Raw genomic sequence first — 27,506 nt, forward strand, 5'->3', positions numbered from 1 at the left:
CCCAAGAATCCAGTTCTCCAGGATGACATTCAGCTGCCTTAACGATGAGGCCATCCTTTCTCTTCCTGAAATTCCCTGGCTCATTCATGACTCCCCTTCCAACTTCTAAATTAGGTAAGGACCCAACAAACAACAACCTGCTCCCAGGCCCACCTCTTGTCCTCTCTGCATTTGAGTCCAGAGGCTTCCACCTCCATTCTGCCTGGGTGCCAGCAGTTTGAGGGGGCGGGGGTGTCATTGAGGCTATGTCTACACAGGAATAAAAGACACTTGGCCTTGGGCTGCAAGAGTGGAGGTACGGGAGCTTGGGCTTCAGAATGACCCTGATCGTCTACACAGCAATTTTTTTTTTTTTAGCCCCACAGTCTGAGTACTACAAGCCCAAGTCAGCTGACCCAGGACAGCCTCAGCCATGGCGTGGGTCTTTTATCCCTGTGTAGATGTACCCTTCGAGCACAGGAAAGAGACACTCCCTGCTCTCTATTCTAGTGCCCAGCCCAGCCCCAGCCCAGAACAGCTGGGAGCATCCACTAACAGGAAAGTTCTGCTTCATCCCTGTTGCTCTGGGCTGGTGGAAGCATGGGCAATTGCTCGATGGGGACAGTCAATTTGATCAACAGTAGGAGCTCTGAAGGGATGGAGCATGCACAGTGAGTACTGAATTTTCAGAGATTTTAGCTGCTAAAAACTGAAGAAGTCTCTCCTAAGCATGTGTTAATGGAGACTCTGAAAAGGCTTATCTCTTGGCCAAATTTGGGCAGATTTTCACAAGGTCAGCAAAAGGCACATCCCTGACACAAAGGCCACTCACTCCTCTTCCGAATTTCAGATAATTACTCCAAAGCACGTGGGCACTAGAGCTGTTCAAAATAAATTTTTTTAAAAATCACCATGATTTTTTAAATTGGGCAAAACATTATCATTCCCTAGCCTCATTCTCAGAGGTTGCTGGGCTGTTTTGGTGGAAATTTTCCAAAATATCGATGCCTGAGGCAGACATCTGGCGTGTAAAATTTCAGCCCAAGTGGTTATATTTTGGCAAAGTTGTAAGCAATACTAAACAAAGCGTCACAATTGGGAGCGTTAGGCAACCTCAGTAACAGTCAGTGCTACTGGCCCTGGGTATATTTTAAGAGCATATTAAAATAGGCTACCCAGGCAGGCCTGTACTCACATGAGCAAAACTACAACTTCCTACAGTATCTTTCTGTCACGCCCCTTGCTCCCCTTCATGAATGCTTCTCTGAGGAATAGCCTGGGCTTGAAGTTACCCCAGGAGCTTTGTCACGGAATTGTTCAAGTGAACTGTAAGGCAACCTTTATGAAAAAACTTAGTCAGTCCTCTGGGTGGCTACTGAACACAGAGTTCAATGTCATCACTCATTCTTTCTTTCTTTTTTCCTTTGTACTGCTAGATTTGTCAAATTTGCAAACTTTACTCATTTTATCTAATGTACTTTACTTATCTAGGGCTTGATCCTGCCCCACTGAAGTCAATGGGAGTTACGACATGAGTTAAGTTTAATAGTAACAATAATAACACCACCAATATTTATGTAATTATTTTGTATTCAAAGCACTTTACAAATATTAGTCAGTCTTCACATCTCTCTGGTAAGGTAGGCAAATATGTATTGTTTTCCTCCTTTACGGATGAGGAAACTGAGGCGGAGATGTTCAACTGATTTGCCCAAAGCTAGAAGAGGAGTCAATATCAGAGCCATAATTAGAACTGAGGAACTCCTAGCTCACATTCTTGGGCTCAAGTCCACCGGACAACACAATACAACAATTTTAACTTTTAAATATCTGCCTTCGAACAAACACTGTATAGTACATTGTATTCCTGTGCACTGAGAACAATTAAGCAAAGATTCTCTTCCTTGTACTAGAATGCTCCTCTTTTTGAGCTTTCTACAAACAATTGGACTTCAATGAGAGTTATGGTATTTAGCCCAAAAGACTGCAGAACTGAGTCCAGATGTGATTGAGCCTAAAATCTCTGAATCTTAACCACTGATTTATTAAAGAGCTCAACTGAAGGAGTGCATTCTTCCCTCAATAAACACAGAAAACTTCTATTCTGATAAATGGGAATTATGTTCACATGTTAAGAGAACAAACCCGTCCCACTGATACAAGTGTAATTCCCACTATTGGGAATATTCAGACTCAAATGCCTCATTCCTAGATTCCTACATTAAGGCAAAAAGGCACTTTGATCATCTGCATAAGACAGGCTATAGAATTTCACCAAGTGAAATGAATACTTTAATAAGCAACAATAAATGCTTTATATTGGATTTTGCCCCTTCACTTTAATCTATTCGATTTCTGGATTAATACTTGCAATCATTTGTTCTAATTTTGTATCTTACAGCTCCTTGTCCCTGTGTCCCACAATCTCATTTACAAGGAAATGTCAATCTTGCTCCATAACATCTCATTTTAATTTCTAAATAAGATTTTAAAAATACCTACAAGTGCCCATCACAAAGAAGATTCCTTTGTGCAATTAGAGAAGAACAAAGTAAATATGGATGTAAAAGTCTAGCTTTCGGAACCCAATTTTAAATACTTTGATCCAAGTATTTTAAGTGCTGTGACAAATGTGTGTATATATTGTTTTAAAATTCTTATATACTTTAGCCCATGACTACATAAAACATTCTTCATTGGGAAGCTGGTAGCATTTCATTGTGAGCCAATCTTCCTCTTACCCAAAGCTAACTAAACTAATTCTCTTTTTAGCATGTGGTATTCACCTGAGAATTTCAGGTATGTGGCTTTGTGAATATGCAAATCCACACAAAGACTTAGGCTATGTACGTACTACAGCTTACGTCCATATTAGTTTTGTCAAGAGTGTGAATAAGCCACCTCCCTGAGTGGTGCAAGTTACACCGACCTAAGCGCCGGTGTGGACAGCGCAATGTCGGCGGGAGAGTTTCACTCGCCAACATAGCTACCGCCGTTTGCAGGGCCCGGAGTAATTAAGTCAAAGGGAGATCTCCCTCCTGCCGCCATAGAGCGTCTGCATTAGCAGTGCTGCAGTTGCGCAGCTGTAAACTCTGTGGTGCAGCTCTAGAACAACTGCTCTCTCTGTTGTTATGCATTTTAAACCTTCTCTTTTTTCTAAACTCGATCAGAATACACAGACTAATTAATGTTAAATCTTGTATAAACTGGGGATATTGCAACAAAAATTCAAACTATTTTTAAAACTGATTCAGATAAACCCCTACAGATGCTTTTATAACTAGTTTGGGCTGATTAACCCTGCCCTCTGGGCCTAATTCTCTTTCACACTAAGATCACTTTACCCGGGTGGCCTTAGTGTAAATGAGAATCAGGCCGTGTGGTTCCAACTGTTTTAAAAAACAATTTAGTTCAACTAGCCATTTTGGGGAAACTTCCCCAGTGCAGACAGGCCTGGAGAAATTGAGTGTAAAGGGGATTCTTAATACTTTACCATTTTGCAGATTCCTAAAATAGTGAGGGAAGAAGTGGGGAAGTACTATTACTTACATTAAAGAAAAGAGCAGGGATTGGTGTGAAACACTTTATATGAATCAAACTCAAACTGTCAGGAAGGTGTCCTTCTCTGGCTCCAACATAAAAAAGCCTAACACAAAAGGAGAGAAAAAAGTCTAATTAGCCAAGCAGAGTCCTTCTGCTTTTCCACAAAGGCAGAACCAATTATCTTATTTTTTGTTGTTGTAAACATTTATGGAGAAAAATGCTTTTCTGTTGTAAGTACCATTCTTTTGTCCACCTTTGCCTTTCACTGAATAATAGACAGCGCTAATGTACATGCCAGGGCACAAAAACGCCTCCATCATTAAGAAATGATTTAACTTAATGTGACAAATGTAGATCAGACTGCTAGGTAATCAGAAGACTGCACTTGCCCCATTTTAAGTAGCCCTTCATTTGAGAGTTCCAATAATAAAATCTGTACTACTGACAATCGTACTTCACTGCAAGCATACGTTTATTGTAGAAACATTGCACATTTCATTGAAAGAACTTCCTGTAGCCTGAAATATACTGAATGCTATTGCTCCTAAAATGTCAAAAGTCCCTACCAGGACTATCAAAAGCCACCACAATGATTAGAGAGGGGCAATTTGACAGCAAAAAAGTATATAGTCCAGTCCAATCCTCTGTGCTGAGCATGCTTTCTTTTTAGGGGAGGGGAGCCATATCTGCACCTTTGCATAGCTGGAGAAGCTCCAGGCAGTCTTTTAGATTGTAAGCTCTTTGGGACTGGAATAATCATTTACTATATGTTTGCACAGCACTAGCACAAAGGGGCTTTGACCTTGTTTGCCTCTAGTCACTAGCACAACGTTTAACTAACTATCTACTGGTTTCGGAGTAGCAGCCGTGTTAGTCTGTATTCGCAAAAAGAAAAGGAGGACTTGTGGCACCTCAGAGACTAACAAATTTATTTGAGCATAAGCTTTCGTGAGCTACAGCTCACTTCATCAGATGCATTCAGTGGAAAATACAGTGGGGAGATTTATATACATAGAGAACATGAAACAATGGGTGTTACCATACACACTGTAACCAGAGTGATCACTTAAGGTGAGCTATTACCAGCAGGAGAGTGGGGGGGGGGAACCTTTTGTAGTGATAATCAAGGTGGGCCATTTCCAGCAGTTGACAAGAACGTCTGAGGAACAGTGGGGGGTGAGGATAGCGGGGGGGATAAACATGGGGAAATAGTTTTACTTTGTGTAATGACCCATCCATTCCCAGTCTCTATTCAAGCCTAAGTTAATTGTATCCAGTTTGCAAATTAATTCCAATTCAGCAGCCTCTTGTTGGAGTCTGTTTTTGAAGTTTTTTTGTTGAAGTATTGCCACTTTTAGGTCTGTAATCGAGTGACCAGAGAGATTGAAGTGTTCTCCAACTGGTTTTTGAATGTTATAATTCTTGACGTCTGATTTGTATCCATTTATTCTTTTACGTAGAGACTGTCCAGTTTGACCAATGTACATGGCAGAGGGGCATTGCTGGCAGATGTTGGCATATATCACATTGGTAGATGTGCAGGTGAACGAGCCTCTGATAGTGTGGCTGATGTGATTAGGCCCTATGATGGTGTCCCCTGAATAGATATGTGGACACAGTTGGCAATGGGCTTTGGTGCAAGGATAGGTCCTGGGTTAGTGGTTCTGTTGTGTGGTGTGTGGTTGCTGGTGAGTATTTGCTTCAGGTTGGGGGGCTGTCTGTAAGCAAGGACTGGCCTGTCTCCCAAGATCAGTGAGAGTGATGGGTCGTCCTTCAGGATAGGTTGTAGATCCTTGATGATGCATTGGAGAGGTTTTAGTTGGGGGCTGAAGGTGATGGCTAGTGGCGTTCTGTTATTTTCTTTGTTGGGCCTGTCATAGAATCATAGAATCACAGAATATCAGGGTTGGAAGGGACCTCAGGAGGCCATCTAGTCCAACCCCCTGCTCAAAGCAGGACCGATCCCCGACTAAATCATCCCAGCCAGGGCTTTGTCCCGTAGTAGGTAACTTCTGGGTAGTCTTCTGGCTCTGTCAATCTGTTTCTTTACTTCAGCAGGTGGGTATTGTAATTGTAAGAATGCTTGATAGAGATCTTGTAGGTGTTTGTCTCTGTCTGAGGGGTTGGAGCAAATGCGGTTGTATCGTAGAGCTTGGCTGTAGACAATGGATCGCGTGGTATGGTCTGGATGAAAGCTGGAGGCATGTAGGTCGGAATAGCGGTCAGTAGGTTTCCGGTATAGGGTGGTGTTTATGTGACCATCGCTTATTAGCACCGTAGTGTCCAGGAAGTGGATCTCTTGTGTGGACTGGTCCAGGCTGAGGTTGATGTTGGGATGGAAATTGTTGAAATCATGGTGGAATTCCTCAAGGGCTTCTTTTCCATGGGTCCAGATGATGAAGATGTCATCAATGTAGCGCAAGTAGAGCAGGGGCATTAGGGGATGAGAGCTGAGGAAACGTTGTTCTAAGTCAGCCACAGACTCCAGCGAGAGACTGCTGAATTGGAATTAATCTGCAAACTGGATACAATTAACTTAGGCTTGAATAGAGACTGGGAGTGGATGGGTCATTACACAAAGTAAAATTATTTCCCCATGTTTATCCCCCCCCCACCCCCCACTGTTCCTCAGACGTTCTTGTCAACTGCTGGAAATGGCCCACCTTGGTTATCACTACAAAAGGTTTCCCTCTCCCCCCGGCCCTCCTGCTGGTAATAGCTCACCTTACCTGATCACTCTGGTTACAGTGTGTATGGTAACACCCATTGTTTCATGTTCTTTATGTATATAAATCTCCCCACTGTATTTTCCACTGAATGCATCTGATGAAGTGAGCTGTAGCTCACAAAAGCTTATGCTCAGATAAATTTGTTAGTCTCTACGGTGCCACAAGTACTCCTTTTCTTTTAACTAACTACCGTAATTAACTAAATAATGCACTGTGGATAGCAGTGGAAGGGATAATGTAAGCCTCAAACAAACAGTACTGGAATGTGCTGGACTTTTCTCCTGAATTTGGTTCTTTCATACTTATAGCTGTAAACACAGAAGGTGAGACCTACAGGATTATAGCTGCATCTTGGTTTTAAGTGTTTTGGTTTTCTTCCAGTGTCTCAAGTATATACCTGTCCACAGACAACATGAAATTATGCTAAATACTTAGCTATAAAGCATGAACTATTAGCACTGAAATAAATATTTATTAACCCAAAATATTAAAAGCTTTATTTAGATTCAGATTAACTTGCAGCTATATATAGCAAATTCACCACATTTGTTAGGCCAAGGGCAGTGCTGCTCCCCACAAACGAATAATAACTCCACACTGTACTTGCATATTCTGAATTATTTTGCTTTGGCATTACAGAAAGATAACCATGGAACTACATGATATTATTGGAGAAAGATGGTGCTAAATGATGCCCTTTTATCCTCGGATTGTGGCATTCCTTCAGGATTGGTACTTCTAATGTATTCATGCACATGGCAACATTAGCAGATTTTCAATTCTGTTGAATAGGATCTGTGTCAAATTTATGGTGAGATTGATGGTTTATATCGATGAAAGTTCAATTCTGGCTTGACTGAAAGGAATTTTTTTTCCCTTTGGTGGGCCTTGTTTTTCTGTTTAAAGCAGTTCCAATTCTGTTTATTATTTATGAGTTATCAACAGGAACTATTATTGGATCAGTTTCAAATATCACAGTATAGCAATATTCTTTGACAGATGAAAAAGGAAGAATACAAATATTCTTCAGTGTAATGCAAATAAAATTGGACTATTAATTGACTCTAAAATAACACCTCTATCCAGTTGTGCTATTTCTCATTGGAATCTGGAGGTGTGCTCAGAGATCTCTTTGCCCTGGTCTACACTAGGACTTTAGGTTGAATTTAGCAGCATTAAATCGATGTAAACCTGCACCCTTCCACACGATGAAGCCCTTTATTTCGACTTAAAGGGCTCTTAAAATCGATTTCCTTACTCCACCCCTGACACATGGATTAGCGCTTAAATCAGCCTTGCCGGGTCGAATTTGGGGTACTGTGGACACAATTTGACGGTATTGGCCTCCGGGAGCTATCCCAGAGTGCTCCATTGTGACCACTCTGGACAGCGCTCTCAACTCAGATGCGCTGGCCAGGTAGACAGGAAAAGAACCGCGAACTTTTGAATCTCATTTCCTGTTTGGCCAGCGTGGCAAGCTGCAGGTGACCATGCAGAGCTCATCAGCAGAGGTGACCATGATGGAGTCCCAGAATCACAAAAGAGCTCCAGCATGGACTGAACGGGAGGTACGGGATCTGATCGCTGTATGGGGAGAGGAATCCGTGCTATCAGAACTCCGTTCCAGTTTTCGAAATGCCAAAACCTTTGTCAAAATCTCCCAGGGCATGAAGGACAGAGGCCATAACAGGGACCCGAAGCAGTGCCGCGTGAAACTTAAGGAGCTGAGGCAAGCCCACCAGAAAACCAGAGAGGCGACCGGCCTCTCCAGGTCAGAGCCCCAAACATGCCACCTCTATGATGAGCTGCATGCCATTTTAGGGGGTTCAGCCACCCCTAACCCAGCCGTGTTGTTTGACTCCTTCAATGGAGAGGGAGGCAACACGGAAGCAGGTTTTGGGGACGAAGAAGATGATGATGAGGAGGAGGTTGTAGACAGCTTACAGCAAGCAAGCGGAGAAACCGGTTTTCCCGACAACCAGGAACTGTTTCTCACCCTGGACCCGGAGTCAGTACCCCCCGAACCCACCCAAGGCTGCCTCCTGGACCCGGCAGGCGGAGAAGGGACCTCCGGTGAGTGTACCTTTTAAAATACTATACATGGTTTAAAAGCAAGCATGTGAAAGGATTAATTTGCCCTGGCATTCGCGGCTCTTCTGGATGTACTCCCAAAGCCTTTGCAAAAGGTTTCTGGGGAGGGCAGCCTTATTGCGTCCTCCATGGTAGGACACTTTACCACTCCAGGCCAGTAACACGTACTCGGGAATCATTGTACAACAAAGCATTGCAGCGTATGTTTGCTGGCGTTCAAAAAACATCCGTTCTTTATCTCTCTGTGTTATCCTCAGGAGAATGAGATATCATCCATGGTCACCTGGTTGAAATAGGGTGCTTTTCTTCAGGGGACACTCAGAGGTGCCCGTTCCTGCTGGGCTGTTTGCCTGTGGCTGAACAGAAATGTTCCCTGCTGTTAGCCACGGGGAGAGGGGAGGCTTGAGGGGGTAGCCATGCGGTGGGGGGAGGCAAAATGCGACCTTGTAACGAAAGCACATGTGCTATGTATGTAATGTTAACAGCAAGGTTTACCCTGAAAGAGTGTAGCCAGTGTTTTATAAAATGTGTCTTTTTAAATACCGCTGTCCCTTTTTTTTTCTCCACCAGCTGCATGTGTTTCAAGGATCACAGGATCTTCTCCTTCCCAGAGGCTAGTGAAGATTAGAAAGAAAAAAAAATTCACTCGTGATGAAATGTTCTCTGAGCTCATGCTGTCCTCCCACACTGACAGAGCACAGACGAATGCATGGAGGCAAATAATGTCAGAGTGCAGGAAAGCACAAAATGACCGGGAGGAGAAGTGGCGGGCTGAAGAGAGTAAGTGGCGGGCTGAAGAGAGTAAGTGGCAGGCTGAAGAGAGGGCTGAAGCTCAAATGTGGCAGCAGCATGATGAGAGGAGGCAGGATTCAATGCTGAGGCTGCTGGAGGATCAAACTAGTATGCTCCAGTGTATGGTTGAGCTGCAGCAAAGGCAGCTGGAGCACAGACTGCCACTACAGCCCCTGTGTAACCAACCGCTCTCCTTCCCAAGTTCCATAGCCTCCACACCCAGACGCTCAAGAACGCAGTGGGGGGCCACCGGCCAACCAGCCACTCCACCACAGAGGATTGCCCAAAAATCAGAAGGCTGTCATTCAATAAATTTTAAAGTTGTAAACTTTTAAAGTGCTGTGTGGCATTTTCTTTCCCTCCTCCACCACCCCTCCTGGGCTACCTTGGTAGTCATCCCCCTGTTTGTGTGATGAATGAATAAAGAATGCATGAATGTGAAGCAACAATGACTTTATTGCCTCTGCAAGTGGTGATCGAAGAGAGGAGGGGAGGGTGGTTAGCTTACAGGGAAGTAGACTGAACCAAGGGGTTGGGGGTTTCATCAAGGAGAAACAAACAGAACTTTCACACCGTAGCCTGGCCAGTCATGAAACTGGTTTTCAAAGCTTCTCTGATGCGTACCGCACCCTCCTGTGCTCTTCTAACCGCCCTGGTGTCTGGCTGTGCGTAACCAGCAGCCAGGTGATTTGCCTCAACCTCCCACCCCACCATAAACGTCTCCCCCTTATTCTCACAGATATTGTGGAATACACAGCAAGCAGTAATTACAGTGGGAATATTGGTTTCACTGAGGTCTAAGCGAGTCAGTAAACTGTGCCAGCGCGCCTTTAAACGTCCAAATGCACATTCTACCACCATTCTGCACTTGCTCAGCCTGTAGTTGAACAGCTCCTGACTACTGTCCAGGCTGCCTGTGTACGGCTTTATGAGCCATGGCATTAAGGGGTAGGCTGGGTCCTCAAGGATAACTATAGGCATTTCAACATCCCCAACAGTTATTTTCTGGTCTGGGAATAAAGTCCCTTCCTGCAGCTTTTGAAACAGACCAGAGTTCCTGTTTCAAAAGATGATGTGAGCGTCATGTACCTTTCCCGGCCATCCCACGTTGATGTTGGTGAAACGTCCCTTGTGATCCACCAGAGCTTGCAGCACTATTGAAAAGTACCCCTTGCGGCTTATGTACTCGCGGGCTTGGTGCTCCGGTGCCAAGATAGGGATATGGGTTCCGTCTATGGCCCCACCACAGTTAGGGAATCCCATTGCAGCAAAGCCATCCACTATGACCTGCACATTTCCCAGGGTCACTACCCTTGATATCAGCAGATCTTTGATTGCGTGGGCTACTTGCATCACAGCAACCCCCACAGTAGATTTGCCCACTCCAAATTGATTCCCAACTGACCGGTAGCTGTCTGGAGTTGCAAGCTTCCACAGGGCTATCGCCATTCGCTTCTCAACTGTGAGGGCTGCTCTCATCTTGGTATTCATGCGCTTCAGGGCAGGGGAAAGCATGTCACAAAGTTCCATGAAAGTGCCCTTACGCATGCGAAAGTTTCGCAGCCACTGGGAATCGTCCCAGACCTGCAACACTATACGGTCCCACCAGTCTGTGCTTGTTTCCCGAGCCCAGAATCGGCGTTCGACCACATGAACCTGCCCCATTAGCACCATGATGCATGCATTGGCAGGGCCCATGCTTTCAGAGAAATCTGTGTCCATGTCCTGATCACTCACATGACCACGCTGACGTCGCCTCCTCGCCCGGTATCGCTCTGCCAGGTTCTGGTGCTGCATATACTGCTGGATAATGCGTGTGGTGTTTAATGTGCTCCTAATTGCCAAAGTCAGCTGAGCGGCCTCCATGCTTGCCTTGGTATGGCGTCCGCACAGAAAAAAGGCGCGGAACGATTGTCTGCTGTTGCTCTGACGGAGGGAGGGGCGACTGACGACATGGCTTACAGGGTTGGCTTCCAGGGAGCTAAAATCAACAAAGGGGGTGGCTTTACATCAATGAGTATTTCAGGCAGGACTTCATGGGGGGTTCCAATAAGAAATGGTGCACATAAGTGATTGTTCTTATTGGAACAAGCAGGTTGGTCTGGCCTCTGATTGATACATGGCTAGATTTACCTCGCTGCACCTTCTCTGTGAGTGACTGCAGTGTGACCTAGAGGAATGAGTCCCCTAGATGGGGGAGGGGGGAAGCAAATGAGTACAAAACAAATCTAGTCTATTTCTTGTTTTGATCCACTCCATCTATCTTTTACATCTTTGGCTGGCAGCAGATGGTGCAGAAGGACTGCAAGCCATCCACATCTCATGGCTGCTCGGCAGAAGATGATACAGTAGGACTGCTAGCAATCCGTATCGCCTGCCTGCTCACTTAAGACGGTTCAATAGGACTGACTGCAGGACTAAAGAGAATGACCTGGTCAAGTCACTCCAAATTTAGTCCCTGCGCCCATGTCTGCCCAGGCGCTCCTGGCCGACGTGGCCAGGAGCACCTCGGACATGACGATGACGGCTACCAGTCGTATTGCACCATCTGCTGCCAGAAGGCAATGGGTTGCTGCTACTGTGTAGCAATGCCGTACCGCATCTGCCAGCACCCAGGAGACATACGGTGACGGTTACCTGAGCGGGCTCCATGCTTGCCGTGGTATGGCGTCTGCACAGGTAACTCAGGAAAAAAGGTGCGAGACGATTGTCTGCCCTTGCTTTCACGGAGGGAGGGAGGGAACGGGGGCCTGACGATATGTACCCAGAACCACCTGCGACAATGTTTTAGCCCCATCAGGCATTGGGATCTCAACCCAGAATTCCAATGGGCAGCGGAGACTGCGGGAACTGTGGGATAGCTACCCACAGTGCAACACTCCGGAAGTCGACTCTAGCCTCGGTACTGTGGAAGCACTCCGCCGAGTTAATGCACTTAGAGCATTTTCTGTGGGGACACACACACTCGAATATATAAAACCAATTTCTAAAAAACCACTTCTATAAATTCGACCTAATTTCGTAGTGTAGACATACCCTTTGTTTTATTTACTCAGATTTTACCCTACAAGCTTTCTGAGCCACAGAGTTTTGCATTGGGTTTTACCTACAAATAAAAGAAGCGAGGTGCATGCCCTGAGCAGCCTACAATCATAGGGCCACACTATGGCAGCTAATTACTGCTTGGCAAAGGAGGCCGTGCTGAGCTGTTCTGGAAACATTGTGCCAAGACACAAGTGTACCTCGTAAAATGCCTCCCAAAGCACCCCACCAGGAAGGGGTAATGAATCTGCTGTGTCACTAACTAGGAGGGGCAGTATACACAGATCTACAATTTTACAAGGCCTTCTCCCTATCATTCCTCATTTCTTTTGGGATGGTTCATTCCCCAGGTGGCACTAATAGGGAACATTCTTTGTGCACCAGGAATGCAACCCGTGTCAACCATGCATGGGCCTCTTAGACCCTCACTTCCTAGACCAGCCACATCTTCTTGTAGCAAGTCTGCCGGTCAAGTTAGACCAAAGAAACTCAACAGTCACTCCTGTTAACATTCTACTGCTACCTTTAGACTGCATTCTTAACATTATAGAATGTATTATTTATCCTACAATACTAAACACCTGAAAGGGAGATAGTCACAGATTCTTAACTTCAGCAAGTCCCACTGCAATGTATTATTAAATGATGCCACTTACTACGAAGTGCTATTGATTGCCCTTGGATTACTGGCTGCTTTTGACATGTTTGATGTTTCATACCTGGAAGCTGCAATAGTTGATGAGTTTAAGCCACCATAACAGGACATGGCCACTGCAATAGGAATTATCCACTTAGCATAACTAAGGGTTTCATTACCAAATGTCTGCAATAGAAAGAAAGAGCATGAGGCTAATTACATTAAATATGCAATGACAGTCTGCAAAACTGTCAGGAAAATTTATCAGTCCAAGCACAGAGTCTCTTAGCCGATTCTTTACCATGATGATAATGAAAATTACTCCTGCTGAGCGGGTGATTGGAATTTTGAAAGGCTGATCAATGCTAAGATAAGTCCTACATTTGCATTAAATCAAAACTGGATTTTTGTTAATTTCTGTAAATTGGGTTTGAAATAGTGGTTGTCATGCAGATTAGGATATATAAAGCTATGGTTGAATTGTGTGTTAATAACTATAGACTTTCCATATTGTATAATATGCTGACTATATTGGTTTGTATTTTGGGGGGGTGAAATGCTAATAAAAGTTTGAGCAGGGTTCAGCAAAAATTTGTCTCAAAACTATTTTTGTCAGTGTAGAGTGTGCAATGACAATACTGAACACCATGAATTAGAACTACAGCAAAATTGGACCCTAAAGCAATCCAAACTTTCTACTTCTTATTCTCTGGGTTTATTTAAAAAAAACGCTACATCTAGGTCATTGTTAGGATCAGTATTTACAGAGATTATTAAATGGTTTAATAAGCATCAGTTCACAGAGATATGCATTATGCCTGAGTCGTCACAGTGTACTGGTGGTATTACACAGGAACAAGTAGTTATTGCTATTAAACACACACACAGAGGAAATACTTTAATTGGTAGGGTAAGAAATCTGCTGTAAAGGGGACGACATGAGAATCTTCCACAGAATTATATATATTGTAAACATTTGCCTTAATAAACTTCACACAACTTACCACTGCCACTGCGTCGCTTGTTAGGAGAGCTGGCATGTCCAACACTACATAGTATGCTATGTTAGTCAGCAAGTAAATAATGGTCACAATAGGCATTGAAATTGCAATTGAGAGGGGTAGATTCCTACAAAGAGAGAGAAAATGGTATTGCATCATATTGAAATGAGAAATGCTCCTCCCAAATACAAGTGGGTGGGGTAATATCTTTTATTGGCCCAGCTTCTGTTGGTGAGGGGGACAAGCTTTCGTGCTTACACAGAACTTTTCTGCAGGTGTGAGAAACTTATTCAGGCCTGCTCTACATTACAGGGTTAGGTCGATATAAGCTGCCAACCTAGCTGCGGAAGTGCCTTCGCTTAAATTTGGCCCCTGTCAATGTATGTGCCTCTCCATGCTGATTGAGGCTACGTCTACACTTTCCAAAGTAATTTAGTATCGAATATTACCCCTAAGAATTTGAACCTTTTAACCGTTAGGTGTAGACCAGGCCTTGGAAATGAACATGTTTCCAGAACACTAATATAACTCCCTTGTCTCTCACTTTTGCCCCAGTTTATTATTACCCTTGATTTTGGCTCATTTCCTCGAAGGTAAAATACAGCACTGGCTGACCAAAAAAAAAAAAAAAAAAGTGGGAATTTGAAAGGGCCTATGGAAGTTAGGCACCCAGATCCTATTCATTTTCAGTGGAAGTTGGATGCCCTAATTCCTTAGGTGCCTTTGAAAATCCCATCCTAAAAAGTAAAGAAAATAATGTCGCATATGGAGCTATTGACTTTTTGATATAATAATCTGAAGAGAAAAAGGGAAATCACATAGGGGTAAGGTGCTTAGTAGGTCTTTTCAAAAGCTACGAATTTTTTTATGGATAGTAGTTTGATTAATTTCAAAATTAGGACAACCCCACCCCCCCACAACAAACTGAACTCATCCATTGGGTTATTGAACAATCTATCTTGTCACATGGTCATGTTTTCATAATCTTTGTAACACTTTGGAGGATTTGAGAGTATGCACAAACCTTTCAGGATTCCTCATCTCCTCAGTGACATAATTCAGGGTATCCCATCCAGAGTAGGAAAAGAGGGCTGAATACAGAGCAAGTGCTATACATCCTATATCAGTTGTTGAACCTTCAAATGGAGTTTTAAGATTTTCTGTTTCTCCTATGTAAATATTATAACACAGTTATAAGTTATGTTTAAATGTTTTTCGGTCTTATCTAATTTAAGTATATATACTTCAGCGAAACAAAATAAAACAAAAGCTACTGTTCTCAGACCATAATAAAACCTTTTTAAAATATATAGATATTTTCATAGCATTGGAGATATAAAAAAGCTTAGTCAGTTAGAGATATCAGAACATTCACAAATTGTGATATGGAACTACACATGTAAGTAATGTTTTTCCATATTTGTTGTCTGACTATTATGGGACTAGTTCTGACTTGATTAATAAAGGACTGCCATTGACTTCAGTGGGACCATCCACACCCTCTGTCAAAAGCCCAGGAGAGTGTGAGCAGTGGATTGGATGGGAATCAGGAGGCTAGAGTTCTATTCCTGGCTCCTTCTCTGACTTGCTGTGCGACTCACGTCATGGCAGCTTCCCTATTTATAAAATGGGGTTAATTATAGTTACTTTCTTTTTTAAAGCACTTTGAATTCTATGGATAAAATTGCTATATAAAAGCATAATATTGTAATTTTTATAAGTTAATTTCTGTAATGCATTTATTAATGTGAAATCTGATATGATGTAATTCTAATTATCTACAGGTATCTGTGTAGATTTCTTTAAGTATCCAGCAGGGGAAGAACTCCTAGGGTCCAGGTTTTCATTAGCATGCTAAAGAAACTGGTTTGAATAAAAATGCTTACCTCAAATATGCAGGGAAAGTGGAAGTGGAGGAAAGACTTTTAAAATGACCAGATATGCAGAAGGAAATTGAAAAATCACTTATAAATAGAAATGGAATTATGTATTATGAGTGAGATGAGCATTCAGACACTTTACTCAGTTATGAACAAAGGGAGGACTTCTTTATAAAGTTACCCTGGACACTAAGAAGGTAGTTAAATATGGGGAATTCATGGGTTACACACAAGCAGTAAGCTATGGAGACCGACAGCGTAAAGTTTGCAGCTACTAGTGTTTCACCTTTGTAACAAAATCTCATACCCAGTTACTGTTAGAATTGGGATAGGTGGAGTTAAGTCATAGGATCCATCTACACTCCATGGAGAGGGACTGCAGATGGCGGTCTGTGCTGACAAAGAGAGAAACCTCTGACTTTAGTGGTATTAAAACAGAGTGACAGGGCTGAGAAACTTACCTTCTAAAAACAGCATGGTTTCAAAATCACAAGCATTCATAATGTCCAAAAAATAAACACATTTGACTATATCAGGAATACTGAAGCTAAGGAAAAACATAACTGTTCTCAGTAAAATAACTGCTGAGTGAAAGACTGTTAACCCGATCTAGGGTGACCAGACAGTAAATGAGAAAAATCGCGACTGGGGGTGGAGGGTAATAGGAGCCTATATAAGAAAAAGACCCAAAAATCGGGACGGTCCCTATAAAATCGGGACATCTGGTCACCCTAACCCGATTAAAAATTCCTCTGAGTTTCCTTCATCCTTCTCCCCAACTTCCTATTGCTTCCCCATTTTAATATCCTGAATCTATTTAAATATAATACAGATTAGGTTGCGCTTATCCCCTACTAGTTTAGGGCTTGTCTACACTTACATCACTGCAGCAGTTGCAGTGATTAGTGAAGATGTTACCTACTCCTATGGGAGTGTCTCCTGTTGGTGTAGGTACTCCACCTCCCTGAGAGGCAGTAGCTACGTCGACAGGATACGCCCTTCCATCGACATAGCGCTGTCTACACTGGGAGTTTGGTCGGTATAATGCATCGCTCAGGTGTGTGGATTTTCCATACCCTTGAGCGACCATAGTTATACAGACATAAGTTCATAGCATAGACTAGGGCTTATCAGATGACTTGACTCCCACTGAAAGCTCTTAGCATTCTTCATTCACAACAATAACATTTGCCACCCCTCCATCTCTGTTTTCCTAGCCAGATTAGAAAATATAATAGAGAATGACAATCAGCAATGTTCTCCTCCCCCATTCTCACTCCTTGTCCTTATCGCTATGTTCAGCAGTTTGCTTCTGATCAGAGCTGACAGGTCACAGACAACTCACATGATCTGACCTACTAAGGCCTGTTTACACACAAAAGCTATACTATTTTTCCTATACTGGTATAAATAGTATAGCTCCCTGAGTATGGGCACAGTAATATCAGTATAAAAGTGTTTATGCCAGTGTAGCTTATTTATGAACAGGAGCAATGAATTACTTATTTATTGCCTATCTATTTTGATTAGTCTGTCTTGTCTTTTAGAGTGCTAGCTCTTCAAGAGCGAGGCTGTCTTTTATTATGTGGTAATGCAGTGGCGAGCACAATGGAGTTTATAATCCTGGTTGGACCCTGGTTCTCCCAGAATACAGACAATAAAATATCATCCTAAACCCTGTCTTTACTATAGGCCTCTCTCCAATAACATTTTCTCTTCTATTAAACTGAAACTCCTCAGTCCTAACTACATTATGGTCAAAAAAGTGACCACATAAAATGGTCCCTACATATCCCACAGGATTGCTCCTTGTACATATTGACTAGGGCTGTCGATTAATCGCAGTTAACTCATGCAATTAACTCAAAAAGGTTAATTATGATTAAAAAAATTCATCACAATTAATCACAGTTTGAATTGCACTGTCAAACAGTAGCATACCACTTGAAATTTGTTAAATATTTTGGATGTTTTTCTACATTTTCATATATATTGTATTCTGTGTTGTAATTGAAATCAAAGTGTATATTATTTTTATTACAAATATTTGCACTGCAAACATGATAAACAAAAGAAATAGGATTTTTCAATTCACCTCATACAAGAAATATAGCGCAATCTCTTTCTCATGAAAGTGCAATTTACAAATGTAGATTTTTGTTACATAACTGCACTCAAAAACAAAACAATGTAAAACTTCAAAGCCTACAAGTCCACGTAGTCCTACTTCTTGTTCAGCCAATTGCTAAGACAAACAAGTGTGTTTACATTTACAGGAGATAAAGGTGCCCGCTTCTTATTTACATTGTCACCTGAAAATGAGAACAGATGTTCATATAGCACTTTTGTAGCTGGCACTGCAAGATATTTAAGTGCCAGATATGCTAAACATTCATATGCCCCTTCATGCTTTGGCCACCATTCCAGAGGACATGCATGCTTCCATGCTGACGACGTTTGTTAAAAAAAATAATGCTAAAAAATAATGAGGTAATTAAATTTATGACTGAACTCCTTGGGGGATAACTGTATGTCCCCTGCTATTTTACGTGCATTCTGCCATATATTTCATGTTATAGCAGTCTCGGATGATGACCCAGCACATGTTGTTCGTTTTAAGAACATTTTCACAGCAGATTTGACAAAACGCAAAGAAGCTACCAGTGTAAGATTTCTAAAGATAGCTACAGCACTCAATCCAAGGATTAAGAACCTAAAGTGCCTTCCAAAATCTGAGTGGGATGAGGTGTGGAGCATGCTTTCAGAAGTCTTAAAAGAACAACTTTCCAATGCGGAAACTACTGAACCCAAACCATCAAAAAAAGAAAATCAACCTTCTGCTGGTGGCATCTGACTCAGATAATGAAAGTGAACACGTGTTGGTCTGCACTGCTTTGGATTGTTATTGAGCAGAACCCATCATCAGCATGAAGGGACATATGAATCTTTAGTACATCTGGCATGTAAATATCTTGCGACACCGGCTACAGCAGTGCCATGAGAATGCCTGTTCTCACTTTCAGGTGTCATTGTAAACAAGAAGAGGGCAGCATTAACTCCCACAAATGTAAACAAATTTGTTTGTCTGAGCAATTTGGCTGAACAAGAAGTAGGACTGAGTGGACTTGCAGGCTCTAAAATTTTACATTGTTTTATTTTTGAATGCAGTTTTTTTTTACATAATTCTATATTTGTAAGTTAAACTTTCATGATAAATCAGTTGAACTACAGTACTTGTATTAGGTGAATTTAAAAATACATTTGTTTGTTTTTTTACAGGGCAAATACTTGTAATCAAAAATAAATATAAAGTGAGAACTGTACACTTTGTATTCTGTGTTGTAATTGAAAACAATATATTTGAAAATGTAGAAAACACCCCAAAATATTTAAATAAATGGTATTCTATTATTGTTTAACAGTGGATTAATCACACAATTAATTGCGATTAAGTTTTTTAATTGTGCAATTAATCACGATTAATTTTTTTAATCACTTGACAGCCCTAATATTGACAAATTTATGGCTGCTTACTTTTCTGACGAAACTAATTTTTACTATTTTTTTTACATGTTAGCATTGCAGAGTTTTATCTGTGTGAGAGCAAGTCTGCAAAATGAACCTGGGATCTGAAATTTGAGCAGTCCTCTTTCTGATTCACATATCATCACTAGCAGTAAAGATTCTGCAAACAGCATTTAGTTAAAAGAAAAGGAGTACTTGCGGCACCTTAGAGACTAACCAATTTATTTGAGCATAAGCTTTCATGAGCTACAGCTCACTTCATCGGATGCATACTGTGGAAAGTGTAGAAGATCTTTTTATACACACAAAGCATGAAAAAATACCTCCCCCGCCCCACTCTCCTGCTGGTAATAGCTTATCTAAAGTGATCACTCTCCTTACAATGTGTATGATAATCAAGTTGGGCCATTTCCAGCACAAATCCAGGTTTTCTCCCCCACCCCCTCACAAACCCACTCGCTAGCAAGAGAGTGGGTTTGTGTGTTGGCGGGGGGGGGAGGAGAAAACCTGGATTTGTGCTGGAAATGGCCCAACTTGATTATCATACACATTGTAAGGAGAGTGATCACTTTAGATAAGCTATTACCAGCAGGAGAGTGGGGCGGGGGAGGTATTTTTTCATGCTTTGTGTGTATAAAAACGTCTTCTGTATTTTCCACAGTATGCATCCGATGAAGTGAGCTGTAGCTCATGAAAGCTTATGCTCAAATAAATTGGTTAGTCTCTAAGGTGCCACAAGTACTCCTTTTCTTTTTGCGAATACAGACTAACACGGCTGTTACTCTGAAACCTGTCAGAATTTAGTTAGCAATTCTGCTGCTGATGCACAAGCCAGAGAGCATGCAGTTTGTGCTTCATATCCCGGGTTAAGTTTGCAGGGCTGGCATTTATTTAAAAAAATCTATTTGTTGGAACCTGAGAAAAATTTGATCTGGAACCATTGTCAGCCAACAAATATGCTCTAGAAAGCAGAATAATTTATTAGAGTATAACCATGTTGTAATCCCTATTCATCCTCTACCGCTAAAAATGGACAAGGGTAGACCAAGGCAGTTTAGGCTAAGGTGTGGTTTCAAGGTTGTATGAAGACTTGGGTTCAGATTTGCGGGCACTGAAAACATGTCCTGTTCTCATGAAAATATTTGGCCCCATATTGCGAACTATTGAGACACTGGGTCCAAGCCCTGGGTTAGTGTGATTTGTGTGTAGAAGGAAGGGGGCTAGCCTTGAACTTGAGTTTGAACCCCGGGTTTACATTTGGGTGGCCCAAATGTCTACACTGAAATTTTATAGCCCTGCAGACCAGTGTCCAGGTGTGCCGAGGGTCTTTTATTGCAGTGTAGATGGAGCTTAAAGCGTCCTACAGAGCAATATAGCTGTCGCCTCTTTTTCAGGAGGTTAACAGCTATTTCCCAGTGCATAACATTTTATATTAAAGTGCTGTGGATTCTGCTACTTCTGTATTTTGACTCTCAGATACTGTTCAGTTTTTTAAAAAAAGTCTGTAAAATGAACTATATTCTTACCTTTACTAATTCTGTAAAGACCCACCGAGATGATCATGATAAGGGCCATAATTTTTGCATATGTGAACAGATCTTGTACTCTGGTTCCCCACTTCACATTGACACAGTTAATAAATGTTAAGGTGCCTATTGAGAAAAGGAATACAAATGAGATAGGTGCTTTCTTAAATAATACATCTTTCAAGAAAATGAAAGTTACCAGTACAGAAAAACTCTGTCAACACTTCAGAATTATCTAGACTTTTACTGAAAGCAATAGAAATTGACTATCGTTAATTTTTGTCAGTTTTTATTTTTTATATTTTAAAATGAAGTAAAACTTACTGCATGGAGGCTGCCATTTCCTGGTAATAGGCTGGAAGAAAGAGAAATTAGGAGAGGAAGGAAGACATTCTGCATTGAAATCAGTGGAAAGCACTGGGTTTTGATTTTAGGACCAACCAGTGTTTATTATATTTGAGTCATCTCATTGATTTCAGTGGGGCTACTCACATAAGGCAGACAGGATTCTTAATGTTATTTATTTGGATTACAGTAGTGCCTAAGGTCCACAATGGAGATTAAGGCTCCATTGTGATAGGCTCTGAGACAGTCCCTGCCTCAAAGACTTTGCAGTCTAAATGGACAAAGAATGCAAGAAAGGAAACTACATTTTGCACAAGGAGAACTGAAACTATGTTGCTGTTCCATGGTCATACAGGAAAGCCTGTAGCAGAGTTGGGATTTGAATCCACATTCTCTGAGTCCCTTCCTTAATCACAAGTCCAATTTTCTTCTTTTCGGCCCTCACTTTGTATTTCTTTGTTGCTAGCCAGTAGGGCTGGTTGGAACATTTTCACCTCAAAATATGCTGTTTTGTCAAAGCCAAAACATTCCTGGTCCAGGTTGAGGCTGAGCAAAGAGAGAGACTCTGTAGCCCGTTGGCTAGGGTATTAGCCTTGAAGCGGAAAGAAGGGGGTTTAAGTCTTTACTCTACCTGTTTGGAGTGATCTGGGATGAAAAACTCTAAACAGTGAGTTTGGTCTCCCAGAACAGGGCCTTAACCACCAGCCTACACGTGTACTCCAGTGGTTTTTGTGAAAACATTCAGAAGGTTTTGTTTTCATTCCAATGCAGAACAAAAACAAAATTTGAAATCTCAAATGTTGCCAGGAAATGGAACCGTCCTCCTGTCAGCTCTACTCGCCAGTGCCTAGGAATTTCAGATGGAGAGCGAATGTGCACACTCCTTTTTGGGAAACGTCCCCTTGTCCTGCCTTATTCAGCCCTGACAATCTTTCCTCCGACCCTCCAGCTTGACCTCAGCACTATGGCCAACCTACCATCTGGGACAATGATCTAGGAAGGAGGCAGAGATCAGAGACACAATATTTGTGAGGTGGGTGGGTGGATGTGGTAATAGTTACCTATTAGGTCATCCATTTAACTCATCCAGTCAGTGCTTGTAATGCAGAATTTTCCACTGCAGTATGTTCTCCAATTCTTTGCTTGAGACATTTAAAATTAGATGAACAATGGGACTGCCCTCACTTCCTTTGAGAGAGATTTTCATAATATAACAGATTGCATTGTTAGGATGCTTTTCCTAATGCTCACCTTACATTTACAGAGGGAAGGAAAAAAGGAACTACAACATGGAAATGCTTCTCCTTTGGGGTCAGATTCTACACTGACTTGTGCAACCACATGGACTGTGTGGGGAGCGTCTGAAGTTGCAAGTCAGCAAAGCATTTAGTCCTTAGAACTTCAGACTGGTCTCAGGAAGGAGTAACCTGCTGTAGCAATATCCAAAGATCATTTAGAAGCTATTAGCTGCCAAGTCCTATTAGAAACTTAGTAATCTACTTCCTTCTCAGAACAAGGAAAAGTGTGTGACTCCTTGGGTCACACTTTGTTCCCTGGTCTGTTCCTGTCCCTGACACAGTGTAAAGTCACTTTATTGCTAAACTGGATCTCCACTGAACCTTGATACCCTTGTACTGATGAAAATAGCCAGTTTAGTCAGAGAAGTTAAAACCTAATGAGGTGATAGACTAGTCTGTCAGCTGCCACATGTCAGCAGCACTAGAAGCTCAGGCAGTGGAGGGGGGACTCTGCCAACATATCCTACCCCCAAGAGAACGCACAGAAATAGAGGAGGTCGCACTGTACAACTCAGTGCTGCAAAATGGAGACCAGTAGGGGATGTGGGCACACTGCATAAATCAGCAAAGCAGCAGGGCTAACTGACTCTTTCCTCAACTCAACAGCGGCTGGCTATGAGGTGTAAAGTGCCCTGGAGCACTGGCTAGGGACAAGGACTCCTTTTTCTGTAGCCTTTAGTAGGCCTTTTTTGACACAATTTGCTCACAGAAAATCTCTCTCATTTCGGCTTTGCTCCAGGGTTTTACCCTTTCATCCACACCTCACTTTTCTTTAGTTTTAAATGGGGAAAAAGCTATTACAGCCATTTAAATTATATTTCAGAGTAACAGCTGTGTTAGTCTGTATTCGCAAAAAGAAAAGGAGTACTTGTGGCATCTTAGAGACTAACCAATTTATTTGAGCATAAGCTTTCGTGAGCTACAGCTCACTACATCCAATGAAGTGAGCTGTAGCTCATGAAAGCTTATGCTCAAATAAATTGGTTAGTCTCTAAGGTGCCACAAGTACTCCTTTTCTTTTTTAAATTATATTGCAACTTAAAAATTATTCTTTACAATGGTGAAAATAGTATCCAATATATAAGACTCCAATCCTGCAAACACTTACACACATGCTTACCTTTATTACTGTGAGTAGTCCCGTTGATTTCAGTGGGACTACTGTGCCCTTTGAGGCTTGATACACCATGGCATTTCTCTTTTATATACCACTGTGATACCAATGAAATCAGTGGTGTTACACATTAGCACACAACTGGAGTAATGCAGTGGTAACAGGCTCTTGGTCTAAAAAATATTAGATTTTACAGTGAATTGTTCTAAAACAAACACCTTTTTAATATCTGAGTAGGGTCTCAGTTGAAATGTATCTGCTATCTGAGTGATTTCTATAAAGCCCACTCTATTAACAAATGTGGTGTGCACATTAAAATAAGATTCCATTCTCTATAATCTAAAATCACCATCTAGGCACTGGTAACTTACAGTATTCCTTATTCCTAGAAGAAAACATTTGCTTTGCCAGAGTTTGTAGCTAAGACCATGACAATGCCAAGCGTCAAATTATATATTTCAACTGCCAAACCAAACATCCCTCTCAACTGTCCCATATTTTAGATCCAAATATAACGCTTTCACACATTATGTTCTCCCTTTTTATGTCTGTAAATGAGTGAAATCAGGAACTCTACTTGATCAGGGTATGAAAATTTTCAGAGTAAGGAACTGAACCCCCAAAGTTTTGCTATTTTAAAAAATGAATTCCTCATTTCGGACTGATCCAATGTTGGATGAAGGAAATGGATGAACTCCCATTGGCTTCAATGGGCATTGCAACAGGGCCTTAGTATCTGGGACATAATTTAAATTCCAAAGTCCTATATTTGCATATGGACAGATTAAATACTGTGAAAGCCACCTACTCTAATACAACTGTTTTGGGAAAGATCTAGAAAATACATTTTATTCCTTTACCATCGCCCTTTGTTTCAGCAGAGAAAGCAATTAGAGCCTTCTCATTCTTTTAATACCCTCTAGCACTGAGAGGCAGAGCTGTAGATTCCTATGAACGTAATTGCCCAAAAAGGAAAAAGGAGGCTGCTCTAGGTGAAAAATTGTAGCTTTTTGAGTTAGCTCAAGTGACTAAAGAGTCTTTCCCCCCCCCACTTGAAATTATTTTACCACTGAAAAATATTTGATTTTGGATTGTTGATGTATCCTTTCACTTTCAGGATCTTATATTTTATTTAAAACCCATGCAGAGTGTGAGATAGCAGCACATTGTAACTAATGGTGTTACAAAACAAAGCAACTGATCCACATGAGGAACACAGCAAAAATCACTCAGACAGACTCCAAAATGAATGCTTAAAGAAACTGCTGTAATTAAACGCCATTCCCTCCGAAGTTTAGTAGTTTATGGAACAATACCAGGTCAGCTGGGGAGAGAGAAATAGATTCCATGTATATGCAAGTAGGGAGATGATCTAAATCACAGTTAAGCTACTAAAATATATTAGAATTGATCTACTTTTTAATACATTAGATGTTTAGAATACTGCAGAATGATGAGGACGACAGTTTAAATCATGGTCTCTGTTTTTCAGAAGTTAACTTCCTGTCTGCCTCAGTGGGGGGTGTTAGAAGTATAAACAGGATTAATTACAGAGGAGACATTTTCTCAGAATTCACAGTATACACTACTCTGTTATACTCACTACTCAGGATACACTAGCTGTGTCAGGTGTCTTTTAGGGAATGCTATGTCTTGCCTCATGGACAATTAATCATGCTGTTGCATATACCAAGAACAGCACATAGATTATACACAGTTCTGTGTATGTGAGTCATTAGGTTTTATACCACCATCCACCACTGTAGTATCTGAGCACCTGGATAGCAGAGGACTGGACTCAATGCTTGTCCCTTCCAGCCCTATGTACTTACATTTACCTTCCAGGCTTCCACGTAAAATCCATAGCAACAGCAAAGGCCCTAGTGGACTTCATGGAGTGTCCGGCACTTCTACCTTTTGGGGGTCAAAACTCTGCTTGAGGTAGAGATTTTGGTTTTGATTTTTTCTTTTTTTAAGATTTTATTATTTCTTTGGTTGGTTGATAGGGGTTAAGGAAGGAATGTCAGTGTGTCACCAGTTTTCACTCACAAGCAGTTACTGATTTATCTGAGGATATGTGAATATTTAAAAGCCCATTGAAGCCAAAGGGAATTTTCCCATGGACTTCAATGCAGGCTTTGGGTTAGGCTCTTGATCCATAGCAAAATGTTTTATTTTCTATCACCAATCATAGTGTCTCTCAGTCAAAATGTTGGAAACCCTCCCTCCCCACCCTCCAACTCCCACTACCACTCCCTCATCCCACAAAAATTCAATCTGGAAGAGAGAGAATACATTCTTATGAATTTTTCGTAGGTAAAAAATTGTTATTTTCACAGAAAATTAAGGGGGAGGGTAATCTGACAAGGCTTTTATGAGTACATGCATTAAATTAAGTCATTTCTACCAATCACAACTTTACTTACAGATGCAACCAGCTGCAATTAACCTGACTGCTTCATATGGCGGCTCACAGGATGGAAAAATTGGTTGAACAATATAATTAGCAAATGTAATTGCTATTACAGCCTGAGTTGTTGGTTCAATAATTAGCAAGGAAGACCACAGTCTGATAAAGGCTGTGAATCCACCAAAAGCTTCCAGTATATAGGCATAGCTAGCTCCTGATTTAACAATGGATGTTCCCAGTTCAGCATAACACAAAGCTCCAAACAACGAAAAGATCCCACCAAGGGCCCAAATGAATAGTGAGAGTCCATAGGAGGCACTATACATCAAAACACCTTTGGGTGACACAAATATCCCAGAACCAATCATGTTCCCTACTATTAAAGAAACGCCATTAAGCAAAGTAATTTGTTGTTTCATCTTCATTTTTTCTTGCACATTTTCAGCCGCTGTGTCCGTTTCATGTACTCCATTCTTGGATGAGTTTTTTTTATTACAGCATATGATGCAGGAGCCTGACATTACCTGAAAATGTGTAATGAGAAAGAGACAGTTTTTTAATGCCTATCACATATGGGATTAACTGTGTGATTAACAGACTCCACCATCATGATCAGTACTGATTGATAGGGCCTTATTGGTCGGCTAATTTCGATTAAAAAACAAAATCTACCTTATTGGTAGGACTCCAACAATTACAACACTGTGAAATTTCAGATTCTGTCTCTCTTCCATCAGCAACACAGTGCCACTTCAATAAAATATTTACTAGTTTTGCACAGCATAATCTGATAAAATGACCAGAGCTTTTGATTGCTATCAGAAAATGCAGAGCATCTGGCTTTTTTGAAAGTGCTCCCACCAAGATTTAATTACATATATACATGTTATGCTGCTCAAGACTGTCAATGTCTATTGACTTGTAAGTTGACAAATATAGGTGGAGAGGGTTGCTTTGCCTATACTGAAGATGCCTAAACACTTTCTGTTATAAGATCCTATCTTCAGTTGCTTATAATTTTGTCAAACTTCAACCATTTGGGCTAAAATTTTCCATGTCGGGTGCCTGACTCACTCTGATTTCTGGAAAGTTTCAGCTAAAAAGTACAATTGTTTCTGAGAATGAAATTAGGAAAACAAAAAACAAACAATTGTTTGGCCTGTGTTAAAATAAAATTGCCACCCTTAAATATTTTACTGAGTGGCCAGAGAGGTTGAAGTGTTCTCCTGCCGGTTTTTGAATGTTATGATTCCTGATGTCAGATTTGTGTCCATTTATTCTTTTGCATAGAGACTGTCCGGTTTGGCCAATGTACATGGCAGAGGATCATTGCTGGCACATGATGGCATACATCACATTGATAGATGTGCAGGTGAATGAGCCCCATGGAAAAGAAGCCCTTGAGGAACTCCACCATGATTTCAACAATTTGCATCTCACCATCAACCTCAGCCTGGACCAATCCACACAAGCGGTCCATTTCCTGGACACTACTGTGCTAATAAGCGATGGTCACATAAACACCACCCTATACAGGAAACCTACTGACCGCTATTCCTACCTACATGCCTCCAGCTTTCACCCTGACCACACC

The 27,506-nt window shown here is 41.5% G+C and overlaps 2 protein-coding genes across 9 annotated transcripts in view; one reads left to right on the forward strand and one right to left on the reverse strand.

Annotated features, from left to right (window-relative positions):
- LOC141982249 (Y+L amino acid transporter 2-like) overlaps window positions 1–27,506 on the reverse strand; it is a 41,953-nt gene that overhangs the window by 8,376 nt on the left and 6,071 nt on the right. For 3 of the 8 annotated variants that reach the window (XM_074944134.1, XM_074944133.1, XM_074944135.1), the window contains exons 2-7: window positions 25,929–26,436; window positions 20,746–20,871; window positions 14,839–14,983; window positions 13,818–13,941; window positions 12,896–12,999; window positions 9,599–11,115 (exon numbers count right to left, since the gene is read on the reverse strand). In XM_074944134.1, coding sequence (XP_074800235.1) covers window positions 10,197–11,115; window positions 12,896–12,999; window positions 13,818–13,941; window positions 14,839–14,983; window positions 20,746–20,871; window positions 25,929–26,433 — 1,923 coding nt within the window. In that variant the 5' untranslated portion in view covers window positions 26,434–26,436 and the 3' untranslated portion in view covers window positions 9,599–10,196. Of the gene's footprint in view, window positions 1–3,528; window positions 3,626–9,598; window positions 11,116–12,895; window positions 13,000–13,817; window positions 13,942–14,838; window positions 14,984–20,745; window positions 21,012–23,508; window positions 23,728–25,334; window positions 25,732–25,928; window positions 26,437–27,506 lie in introns of those variants that run through there. The other 5 variants (XM_074944136.1, XM_074944139.1, XM_074944138.1 and 2 more) reach the window with 5 other exon arrangements.
- On the forward strand, window positions 7,742–9,469 carry LOC141983468 (uncharacterized). The gene is made up of 2 exons (XM_074946679.1): window positions 7,742–8,324; window positions 8,913–9,469. The coding sequence occupies exons 1-2, from the start codon at window positions 7,742–7,744 to the stop codon at window positions 9,467–9,469; spliced, it is 1,140 nt and encodes a 379-aa protein (XP_074802780.1).

Source organism: Natator depressus, chromosome 2, assembly GCF_965152275.1.
Source record: "Natator depressus isolate rNatDep1 chromosome 2, rNatDep2.hap1, whole genome shotgun sequence".
Lineage (NCBI taxonomy): Eukaryota > Metazoa > Chordata > Testudines > Cheloniidae > Natator > Natator depressus.

Bases quoted from the DNA above. Each gene is read 5' to 3' on its own strand.
- LOC141983468 (XM_074946679.1), top strand. From the start codon at position 7,742: ATGCAGAGCTCATCAGCAGAGGTGACCATGATGGAGTCCCAGAATCAC. The intron at 8,325-8,912 runs GTGAGTGTACCT...TTTCTCCACCAG, and splicing joins AGGCGGAGAAGGGACCTCCG to CTGCATGTGTTTCAAGGATC.